The sequence below is a fragment of the Populus alba genome, chromosome 1, assembly GCF_005239225.2.
Source record: "Populus alba chromosome 1, ASM523922v2, whole genome shotgun sequence".
In the NCBI taxonomy this organism is placed as follows: Eukaryota; Viridiplantae; Streptophyta; class Magnoliopsida; order Malpighiales; family Salicaceae; genus Populus; species Populus alba.
Window position 1 is genome coordinate 12,716,030 of NC_133284.1, and position 12,041 is coordinate 12,728,070.

At 36.4% G+C, this 12,041-nt stretch overlaps 2 protein-coding genes across 3 annotated transcripts; both read right to left on the minus strand.

Annotated features, from left to right (window-relative positions):
• Positions 1-32: 32 nt before the first annotated feature.
• Positions 33-1,705, minus strand: LOC118039233 (mitogen-activated protein kinase kinase 10). Of its 2 annotated transcripts, XM_073404871.1 has the most exons (2): positions 721-1,705; positions 33-590 (listed from the first exon to the last, which is right to left on the minus strand). In XM_073404871.1, the coding sequence occupies exons 1-2, from the start codon at positions 1,634-1,636 to the stop codon at positions 547-549; spliced, it is 960 nt and encodes a 319-aa protein (XP_073260972.1). In that variant the 5' UTR covers positions 1,637-1,705; the 3' UTR covers positions 33-546. The 2 variants fall into 2 exon arrangements, with proteins under 2 accessions (XP_073260972.1, XP_034901769.1); XM_035045878.2 differs by having other exon boundaries at positions 33-1,703.
• A 1,677-nt stretch (positions 1,706-3,382) lies between these two features.
• LOC118039232 (heat stress transcription factor A-1d) lies at positions 3,383-8,415 on the minus strand. Its single transcript, XM_035045876.2, has 2 exons — positions 7,971-8,415; positions 3,383-5,011 (listed from the first exon to the last, which is right to left on the minus strand). The coding sequence occupies exons 1-2, from the start codon at positions 8,253-8,255 to the stop codon at positions 3,764-3,766; spliced, it is 1,533 nt and encodes a 510-aa protein (XP_034901767.1). The 5' UTR covers positions 8,256-8,415; the 3' UTR covers positions 3,383-3,763.
• Between the last annotated feature and the right edge of the window lie 3,626 nt (positions 8,416-12,041).

Consider the following 12,041-nt stretch of genomic DNA (forward strand, 5'->3'; position numbering starts at 1 on the left):
TGTAATCACCCGTGTTATTAAATTTGGTGGCATTTTAGACACAAGCATTACTCCTATCTACCTTTTCTCAGGCACACAAATTACTGCTAGCCTGTAAAATTTTTTATTTCAAGGAATTAATTACTCTATTCATTATAACAGTATTGGACCCTAATCTAAATAATTACATGGATATTTTGGACATTTAACCTAATTAATCCCTGAAAAAATAATCCTTGGGGAGCATGGGATGACCCGAGAATTTTCTGATTCTTGCAAAAAGAGCAGAGAAAATCTAAACAGATAAACTGGTAGAATCCGAGAGATACTGCTTGACAGAAGATAGCTAGTCTGGTACTAGTCTCAGCTTTATTATTAATTTTGTGAAAGAAAAATCCTTCGGAAAACCCTTTATCGTTTATATATCTATCAATGTCAAATAAATCTGAAACTCCATATTTAGAACACAGCTCCTGTGCAAAACCAGCATCATCTTCATGGCACGCACGCATTTCCTCCTGGTTCACATCATCACTGCCATTGGCTCGAAGGTTTTCCATTTTGTTATCAAAACGAAATTCTTTCACGGCTTGTATCCAAACCAAAAGGTTCTGAAATAACATAAGATATGGAGAGGACAGAAAAGGAAAAACGAATCTCAATCACGCAAAACAAAATGAGCTACCCCATGTCTAGATTCAAAACTGATCTGGGTCACAAAAGGATGATCAAGAAGCTCACCCACTGTCCCTCTCTTCTTCCAGTCCTTCTCTAGACACCTCCTAACAAAGCTTTGAATCCTGCTGGATGCACTCTTCGGCATTTGCAATCTCTCCCCAAAGCATATAGCACACACCAATGCTGCCCAGTCTGGTTTCTCTCCACAACCAATCAATGGATAATGACCCGCTAGGCACTCCAAAACTACCACCCCAAGCGACCAAACATCTCCTGCGAATCCATGATCTCCATTTCCATCCCATCTCTCAGGATCAATTCTCTCAGGACTCATGTAAGCACATGTTCCCATATAAGTCTCATATGAATCATGTTTTCCCACCACTACCCTACTCACTCCAAAATCTGCAATCTTAACCACTCCTTCAGCATTTATCAGTAGATTCGAGGGTTTTATGTCCCCATGTACTATCTGCTTCTCATGGAGATACTGTAACCCATTCAGAATGCACCGTGCCACACCAGATATGACATCCTCAGGCAATATTCTGTGTACAAGCAGAACATCATGCAGTGATCCTCTTTCCATGTGCTCCATTGCAAAGTACAAGTCATCCTCACTATCAAAAACCGCATGGCACTGGACAACGTAAGGTGAATCCACGCGTCTAAGGATCTCTGCCTCCCTTCCTGCTTGTTGGCGAATTGTGGTGGAGTTTCGGTCGAAACGGAGGGTTTTCAATGCAAATATGGAGGAGCTGCGTTTGTGCCGTACTTTATAGACCGTGCCACTATTGCCACGGCCAAGAACAGCCAGTTTTTCCAGGTCTGAGAGCTTCTCTATGTTTGGAGAATCTGGACTAATGGTCAATGATAATGATGGCGAATGGATCTGTTGCCGGAAGTCAGCTGCAGGTATGGGTGGTGGTAGGGATAGCCTTAGTGGTTGTTGGTGCCTTCTCTCTCTCACCAAAGTCATTTTCACACCTCTTGCTTCTTCTCTCTTCTCTATGCTCAGATACTAAGCAACATTGTGGATAGGTACGGCAAAACCTTAGCCTAGCCGTTATATACGCATGCGACTGGAGAGCTTCTGGGGGGCACACACGTGCATGCTTGGCTTCAGGGGGATAACAAGTGGCTGTAGCAATCCCAACATTCACGGACAGGTGAGGTTTTATCTGGTAACGTCACGGCTAATCTCTGGCGAAGTTCTTGCGTCGAGTTTCTTTCTACACTGCCATCTGTTCTTTCTTTAACTGTCAATTTTTACACTGAAGTCACCCATTTTCGTGGTTATCGTGAAACATGTGACTCTATATATATATATATATATATAAACACTCATCATCCATGGTTTACGTACGTACGGGGTTGCAATTACTTCCAAAGATTTAGAAAGAAAGCAAGCAAGCAAGGCAAGGTGTGCAGCCCAAGTGTCATGGAAATGTATAAATTTTCTACCATAAAAATAAATATATATATATAAAAAGAACAGATTTTATTCCAGTGAATACTAAATCAATGCTATTCTGATTTAAAACGAGATCAACAACTCCTAAAATAAGGGATTCTGCCGGCACGGCAGGGTGCCACATGATCAGCCATGGGGATCCTCGGAGTTCGAAGTAAAGGTAAGGCCATGCAGCGTCCGATTATCCTCAAATACAGTAGAAGAAAGACGTGTTCTGGTTGGGTTCGTTGTGCCCATGCTCTGTTAAGCTCTATATATTTTCGCCACGGGCATCTTTATTCATGGCCATGATACTTACAAGCAGAGTACACTATAGGTCCAAGATGAGACCAACGTCAGTACTGATGCAACGCCATGCACTATAGATCAACAAATGTCAGTGATGATTTTAGTTCTTGATTGGTATATACTCGAACAGCTTCATCAAATTAGACCTACCAAAACCGCAACCAATTTCCTTCATCATGCAACGTACCAAACCAAAGAACAGATCCCACTTTTACCAGGCAATGGGAAAAAAGAGCAGCGCCACTGAGTAATAATATCACCACATGAACAGAAGGTGACCCGTTACGTTTTCCAAGGCAATCCAAACCTCCAGTACATGAAAATTATCCAGATTGGCTTCCAGTTGGTTTATATATATATCCCCACCTTGCCTTCCTCCTCCCTAAATAGGCCACGAAATCACTGGAACCAAGTTACGAGCATTCAGTTCATTAATAGAAGAACAATTAAATTGGTATTCTGCTCAACAATTAACCTTCCATCCTAAACCAAAAGCAGCCTGTGCAAATGTATACTTGGATCATGCTACAGAAGACAATTATCTCATCTTCCCCGTTGCTATAAAAAACAACTTCAGTTCCAAACAAGTGAGGCCTGGTCAACCTTCTCAATTGCGCGGATTTACCTTACTGCCTTTCAGAGAGTCGAAACACCCCACAATCTGTTTTTAACAATCAGCGCCCTATTCCAGGAGTTGCACTAAAATCCCATCTAAGAGTGTACCGAATTGAATTATTGCTTCTGAGTTCTGACACCAGTCATGCCATCCCTCCTCTTTTTAGATGTTGCAGAAGATAAAGCAAAACAATTCCGACCAGTACACCCTCATCAAGATTTCTCTAAAATGCCCCAGACCACTACCTCTAAGTAACCTTAAGGTAGCGCTGATTAATGCATGCATTTTTCCATAAAGGTAAAGTAGCAAGAGGTCCACAAGAACGAAAGGTAGAAATAGACAAAAAATTAAACCCATGGAACTATGCTAGTGAATTGCTATGAAACAAAGGCTACATTCACGAATAGGATTTGACAGGTACAAAAGATGGAAAACCAAAACTATGGACTTAAGGATAGCATAATGTTTCTTGAGGTCTAGAAACTCTCACAAGATGTAGAGGGGGAAAGTTCAGATTAAAAAAATTGAAAAAAAAGAAAGAAAAAAAGAAGAGAACTTTAGGTCTCCACATGTGCAAAAATAAAAACTATTGCTGGAACAGGAACCAAAAGCATCGATTTGTTGTTCCAATGGCCAAAGGAGTAGGACCATCTGATTATCAAGGTTAAAAGTTTATCTAGGTGTTTAACTATTACGGTTTGAAATAAAGGTACATTTGGTGTGCGAGATTAAAGCTGCTTGCGATCTGATGAGAGATGTCCCATTTGTTCTGTCAGCTGATCCATATGCTGAGCTTTGTCCCACCCGTTTATAATTTGATGTACATCATTTCCATTGGCTTTACCCTCCACAGAACTTGATTCAATATCCTCAGGCACTGGACTCTGTGCAAGAAGGTCATCCCAGAAGCTAGAGTTATCAAGCAAAGCATCGATATCAGGATCAGGGGAGATGTTGTCAATATCTATGGGTATTGTATCATTAATTCCAAGTGAAGCTGGATCTAGGAACACATCACTGCTTGTCTCTGGTTCCATGTAATCTTCACCAGGAATATCAGCAATAATTTCTGGCACCATTTCTGGCTTTTGAGAAACCTGGGGCATGATTATATCTGCCTGTGGAATAGGTATGGAGGGTGCTCCTTGTCCTCCAACCAGTATACTTTCCGGAAACTGAGAAGCTGTAGCCTTTTCTGAGCTAGCAATGTGCGGGGAAGATTGTATTTCAGATATGGCAGCCATGGGGCCATGCCGGGAAATCCCTGAAGCTGCTGGGACCTCTTGAAGAGTCACTCCTGACATGTGGCTTGAAGAGCTTCCGCTGTCTTTTGCACTGGATGATGGTGAACCATTGCCAATCAGGAAGCCATCAAGATTGTTGTCATAAGATTCCAACCTAGAAGGAGCATCCATTTTCATGACCTGCCTGAGCATTGCTTTGGCTGCCTCGTTCATCTGAGGCTGATACTTCACAATCTGTCCATCAGGAGCACTAGAACCCTCATTCTCAGAAACACCCTCCTGCTTGAGCCTTCGTTTTTTGTTGGCTTCTGTTATGCGCCTGTTGCTTTCATTTTGCTGCTGTACAAACTGAGCCAGGAAGCCCGGGCTCTGCATAGCCTTTGCCAGGAATGACATCATCTGTTGCTGACGCTGCTCCATCCCTTGAAGTCGCTGCACCATGGTTTGCAACTGGCTATCTGTGGACTGTTGCTGCTGCCTCAACCTAACAAGTTCTTGCATAAGAACATTCTTGTCCCTCTTAAGCCTCTCTACCTCTTCCTCAAGCCCAAATTTTCCAACCTCAACACAAGCGCCAACAGTTGAGTTCTGTGCACGAGTTTGTTGCGGCTGTTGATTAGTATGTCCATGGGCAGGTTTTCGCCGACTGATAGTCCTAAGCAGGTGCTTCTGACCCCTCAAAAATCCTTCATTGGCGAATTCCCAACGGTCTGGATCCACCTTTCGAAAACCCTGTTTGAAAATAGAGACAACAGTGTACAGAAAGATTAAGTCCAAAACAAGCAAAACAAAAACATGCAAATCACATCAGAACTGCCCTGTCTGGTAATATCTGGTGGGGAACAGAAATAGCTTAGGCTTGGTGTTACAAATAGTAAACATTACTAGAGGATAACATGCACGGATTAGTTCTCCTTTAGCTAAAATCAATAGGTAGTTTTGGAACCCTTGTAGCATAAGAGGAGCACTCCTATTAGCTTTTTGTACATAATGCAAGGAATCTAACTTCAAGAAAAGCAGTTTCATATTAGATTTGGCTGCTTTCTATAGGTAAATGAGCATGGAAGTTTTCCTTGACTTCCTAGAACTGTTGATCACTTCTTGGCTTGCCAAGGGTAGAAAAGCAAAAAATTGCTAGTGCCAGAGTTTTGAGAGAGATGAAATGGCAACAAGAGGTGGGATGAAAATATTTCAAAAAGAAGGTTGCTTCCAATTGATCATGTGCAAAATCTCCTTGCAATGTTTCCTGGAGTTCAACAAGGAAATCACAGTGTACAGTCATAGACAACAAGCGAGCAGTACCAGGCTTGCTTGGTAAAGTCAAAGTGATACTTTATTAGTTCATAACATAATCAAACATCAAACCAACCAGAATTTTTCTCTAGTTATTGTAACTGGTTATTAAATGTGCCCTCAACTTAAGAGCAGAGCTACAAATTCAAACCATTAACAGCATCAGGGCTTCATTTATAATAAGAGCATCGTTTTCTTAGCTTTCCCATCCATGACTAGACAGACAATAACTGGGAAATGATATTGCACATGAGAAAAAGTGTTCAAACAAGGTTGAGGAACCTCTCCTCTATTGAAAAGCTGATACCATAGCACCAAGCTAACAGTAATAATAGCAAAGGACACTAGCCATTACTTATAATTATAAATGAAATCAAACACACTTAACTCAATAGATTGTCACACATGGCTAACAGGCATCATGCCATTTCATGACTACTTGCTCGTGGTAAAGGCATTCCAACTATTGTAGGGAGTACAATGCCCCCCTGTATTCTGAGAAAGGAAACTGCATTTCCCCTTGATTTAAAATAAGTGCCAGAATTGCCTTGACACTATTGAAATTGAAAGGATAACCTCTTGCTGAGCTTCCACATGCAGCAAAAGATAATACTGACACCTTTTCTAGACAGCTTGGAAATTTTTTCCAGAATTTCCTTGAAGTAATATCAAAGTTGAAAGGATAAGCTCTTGCAGAGCTTCAACATGCAGCAAGAGATAATATTGACACCTTGACTAGATAGCTTGGAAAATTTTATTCTGACCTCAGCTTGGTTTCACTTAGAAATGGAAATAAAATTAAAAGAGAAGAGGCATTAATAACCTTTTTATCCTGTATGGTCAACATAAGGCACACTTCTATTTTGTTGTTCGGTTTCTGCTCCATTTGGTTGCTGAGAATGCAGGGAGACAACCAATTAAAACTTTAAACTTGAACACATCCATTCTTCATCTCTTCTGACTTGAATGAAGAATTTTTCATAGTGCACAAAAACATAAAGTACTTGTAATAATTTTTTGGACTTGTAATAAAAATAAAATAAGTATCTGTAATAATTTTTTTTCTCCCTTGGATCTCTTAGCAACCAATAGGAGGATTAATAATATTTTCGTTATTTTCACAAGTGTGCTAGTATAGCCTAGCCTTTTACTTTCACTTGAAGTCATTCACCACTAATCATAATAAATCAATTCCAAATTCCCCACCCAAAGTAGATAATTGAAATAAATTCCTATCCCTCCAAAAAAAAATCCAAAAAGAAAGAGACAGAAACCTACATTATCTTTCTTTCTTTAATCTCAGCGCTTATGGTTCTTTGATAGCCCAATTAATTCATTTCCAAACTTTAAAATATATCCTAAAAAATTAAAAGATATACCTCATTACCCCAAAAAAGTATCAATATAAAAAACCAAAACCATATGCACTGATGACTGATGTCCCCAATGACAGAACAGAGATCAGTCTTCTTCCTTCTGATGCTCATGCATGCAACTACTTGCCAAGGCTATGCAGTTGCAGAAAATTGTTCAATACAAGTAGCACAAGAGTTTCAAAGAAGGGAGAGAAGATCAACTTAAAAAATCGAGTGGATCACTAGTTAAATGAGATTTTCACCACAATCAAATCACAGCTTTCCCTGTCACCAATTTTCTCATACTGAAAGAATGATTACATTTTGCAAGTTTGCAAACCCCATGCCAATTATTTCACTTATCTATATAACATCAAAATCTGTTGCAAATAACTTAAACAGGCAAATCAAACACATTCACCAGCGAACACTACACAGATTCATTCCTCAAAATTCCTACATAAGCTTCAAACTATTTATAAGGAGCATCCCTTCTTCCATCCCTTGACATCTTCAATGATCAAGCATCGAATTCACTATTGTAATGAAAATCTAACCCACAAGCGCTTTTCTGTAGATGAAAATGGTTCCCTAGTTCATAACAAATAAACATGGATCATCACCATTTACATTCAACAACAATATAGTGTCCTGAAAGGAATATCCCTGAGAGCACAACAAGCTCATAGAGCATACCACAAACACGCCCCTATCTTTCCCCAACGTTTTTGTAACAAATGAGTTCAATTCTTGCAAGAATACAAACTCTACTCCACGTAGTAAATTGTGGTCTACACTGAACAGAAACTAAGCCATGACTGCCTTTTACCATCCTAACTATAAGCAAATAAAAAAACTCCACTGACTACCAGATATCAGCAAGCAATCAATTGAAAAGAATAACAGAATCACAAATCAAACTTAATCAAAAAAAAAATTACCTAAAAGAAAATTCGTCAACAGATTAGAAAGCAAAATGCAATAGAAATGAAGAAAAATCCAAAAATATATAGAGAGAGAAATAAAGAAAGCGAAATCCATACGTATGTATTAAGTTGCCTGACAAAGCTGGAGAAGTTATTGTGCTTAAAATACTTCGGCAAAAGATCGCGAGCGAACTCCGGCGGATTCCAAACCACAAAACTATTATTCGTCGAACTCCAAGACACCACGGCGTCGGTCTCCGGGTCGTCTACCATGTCGTAAGTCTTACTCAGAAATGGCGGCGGAGAATTTGACAGGGACGCCATCGGCACCGGCGCCGCTTGTGCTCCACCGCCGCTAGTAGAGGCGTCGCCACCGCTTGCAGTGGTGTTTATTCCATCCATCAGAGTAACGTGAATGCTTGCTGACTGGTAAGTTAGAGAATTTCTTAGGGTTTTGGAAGGGCAGACATTGGTGAGAACATAAACCCTGGATTGAAGGAGAGGAAAGAGAAGAGAGGTAAGGATGAGACAAGTGGTTATTATAGTCCTGTCAAGGAAATGATCTGTGGGGTGGGATTTTATTGAAGAGTCCACGCGACGGGCGAAAACAGTCACGAGCCGGGCGGAAACAGTTGATTGCCTGTTTTCTTTGTTTTTTTCAACCTTTTTTTTTTTTCCTCAATAAATATGAATTAAATTCTTTTGCTAAGAGAACTTTAAGGTGAGTTTATTGGTGGAAAAATATCTCCATATAAATCTCTATGTTTATGTATTTAATTTTAAAAAAGTTATTATTCTTTAAGACATATCAGGAATCTTGCACATATTAAATATGTTTGTATTTATTATTGTTAAGAAAACAATAAAAAGGTATTTGAGAGTATAATAATAATTGTTTATCAAAATATATATATTTTTTTGAAAATATATTAAAATAATATATATTTTATTTTAAAATAATTATTTTTGATATTAACACATCAAAATAATTTGAAAACACAACAAAATTAACTTGAAGCAAAAAAATAAAATAAAATAAAATATTTTTTAAAAATATTTTTAAAATGTAAAAATAAACGAGTTTTTTTTAAAAATATTTTAATCTAATTTTAAATTTAATATTAAGCTTTGATAGGTTAATAGGTTAATGTATCTTTATTTTAAGAAAATGGCATTTTTATCTTTTATTTGTACAAAAACTCTATGATTTTTTCCATTTTAATTAACAAATTATCTAAATTTCCAAAATGTCCGAGTCACTTTACTATACTTTCAAAAGAAAAGCATCCAAAATGACACTTTAAAACATAGTTTCCAGACCTAGTCCGGTCCAAAATTCGGGTTTCGGGTTTTGACCGAGTCGATTCTTTAAAAAAAAAAATCAAAACGACACCGTTTTAATTAAAAAAAAAAAACAAAAGTCAACGGGTTATAACCGGGTTTTTTACTAGATTTTGCCAAGTCACACCAGCTTTTTCTTTTTTTATTATTTTTTTTTTAACTTGATCTAGTTCCAGCCCTGGATCGGTTGTGTCCCAGGTTGACCTGCGAGGCCGGGTAGGGTTTTAAAACTATGCTTTAAAAAAGTTTGCTAATTGGAATGTAGACTTCTTCATTTTCTTTTCCTTCTTACGAAAAACTATATAAAACATGTTTCAAATTGAAATTATTCACTATAGTCTAGAATATAATATGTTCATGTATATTAAACATTAAATAATTGTCTATCTTCTTCTCTCCACTTGACATTTCTCTTCTTCCCTTAAATCAAATCCAAAATCAATCAATTTCTCTTAAGTTTAGGTGTTGAGTGAAATCATAAATTTATTTAATGCAGAGTCACGAACCCATTTAGGAATTGTGTATCAAAGATTGCAGTGTGGGTAGGGATTTTCATTGAATCGTATCTTATAACCATTGCCGAGTATAAAGTGAGGCCACAAAATTATAAGAAACACATTTTTAAATCCAATCCCTGTAGATCAATCCACAACAAGGCATTATTACACTGGGTGTATATGTATTTATACATACATGCTTATTTATAGAAAAGGGAATCGTGTCATTGACCAATCAATATGGTTCATTGGTTGATGTGATGTTGTGTTATGAGTTTTTTGTTTAATATATTATTGAAGAAGAAGCTAGCATATCATGTCCGTGTGTCAGGATATATTTATTTTCATTGGTATTTATATGGACCGCTAGACGAAATGAAAATGTAGCTATTGGTGATAGAAAATGATGTCTTTCCTACAAAAAGTTCATGTATAGGAGATTAAAAAGTTGTGTGTGGTGTTGTTTTACTACAAATACACTTGGTTTTTAATTATCCGCTTTCCTGTGAATGAAAGATGAAAAACGTTTGTATAATAGAAGAAAAAAAGGTTGTCAAAATCTTAAGTTTACTTGTAATAATTAACATTATGGGAAGATTTATTTACTTTGGCTGTGATGGGTCAATATTTATTGATGATACTCTTTCAGAAGAGAGCAAACAGCTAGTCCAAATAATAATTCTGCAAGGGGATTCAATGTTGTTTCCAAAATCAAGTCTCAAGTGGAGAAAGTCTGCCCAGGCATAGTTTCATGTGCTGGTATCTTAGACATTGCTGCTTGTGACTCTATTGCGATTGTAACTTGTAAGCAATCAAATATTCTTTCCATTTCCCCTAACTTAATTTTTTGTTCACTCTTTCGTTGAGATTATGCTGTTAATTTCTTGTAGCCTGGCGGTTTAAATTGGAATGTAAAACTTGAAAGAAGGGATTCTATGATATTTGAAAGTGTGATAGTAGTTGATTTTAAAATGTTTTTTTTTTTAAAGTTCATTAAATTAATATATTTTTTATTTTTAAAAAAATTATTTTTAATTTTAGCATATTTAAAAAATTAAAAAAATAATTTTAAATTAAAAAAATTAAAATTTAACCACCCCTATCAGAAAATCAAATCACTGTTTATTGTCCCATTAGCCACCTCTTGAACTCTGTTGATCTCTTGCAGGACAACACCTTCCTGTTGCTGCATTGATCAGAGCTCCAAATTCCATAATACGTCGCCCATTGATGGCCTTCCACATCACTTATCTGCCAAACATTTTCATGCTATGCTCGCGAATGTCTTGAACCAGTCAAGAACTATCTTACCTTTTAGATATCGATGGAGATGTTTAGAGAGAGAGAGAGAGAGAGAGAGAGAGATGCTTGGGGGATATAGAAGATGATGAGAATCAATACGTGTATGTGCCGATTGAATAGGGTAAGATAAAAGAGATAATTAATAACTGATTTAGGATGTTTGGATCATTTTCGAGAATTTCTTCTAGGATGATGTTAAGTATTAAGTTGAGTTAAAATAAGTATTGATCAACGTTATCTAAGTTATGAATAAAACTACTTAATATATTAGAGTTTGATTGTATAATTTTATGTTAATAGTTATAATTTTTAATTTGTCCATTATGTTGAAGTTTTTTAAAAAGAATTTAAAGGTTTAGTTTTTATATATTTAAAATTTTATAACGATCAAATATCTAAAAGATATTTTAATAAAATCTAGAAATTATTATGTAAATTCAATTTTATTTATTAAGATTTGAGTTTTGTTATTTTATTTTAAAATAAATATTTATTTTTAGTTTGGAAGTTCCACAACTCATTAATTATTCAGAAACAAATTTGAATGGAAAAAATTGCTTTTACTCTTGATTGTTTATAAAACTTATAAAATATTTATTTGTTATGATGTTCATACTTATATATACCTTTAGTTTTTGGTTAATTATAATTAACAAATTGAGATTTTCATCCCATAACTATGTATTATGGATTTGTATGGTTCTTAGCCTCTATATTCGTATTAGAAGAGGTGAAGAGAGAGAAGGGAAAAGGAAAGGAGAAAGAGGCAGATGGAGAAGGGAAGAAAAAAAAATCAAAGAGGATATTTTAGCCTTTTTGTCAAAATTTAAATTTGACGATGAAAGTACAATTTTTGAAACCATCGAGGAAATATGAAATCACTTGCTATTAAACCTTCTAAAGATAAAAGTAATTTTCCTTTTTTCAACAAGAATTTGAAAAATTAAAACATTTGAAGAAAGGATGGATGAAAAGAGAAGTTAAAAAATCCCAGTGAAGAAAATGAAGCTAAGCTAACTAGGAGTGATTAAAAAAATAAAAAAATTAA

What these genes read in the sequence shown, in the direction of transcription:
- LOC118039233 (XM_035045878.2), bottom strand. Translation starts at nt 1,636, where the DNA reads ATGACTTTGGTGAGAGAGAGAAGGCACCAACAACCACTAAGGCTATCC.
- LOC118039232 (XM_035045876.2), bottom strand. Translation starts at nt 8,255, where the DNA reads ATGGATGGAATAAACACCACTGCAAGCGGTGGCGACGCCTCTACTAGC. An exon ending in TCAGGCAACTTAATACATAC is followed by an intron (nt 5,012 to 7,970) that starts GTATGGATTTCG and finishes ATTTTCAAACAG; the next exon opens with GGTTTTCGAAAGGTGGATCC.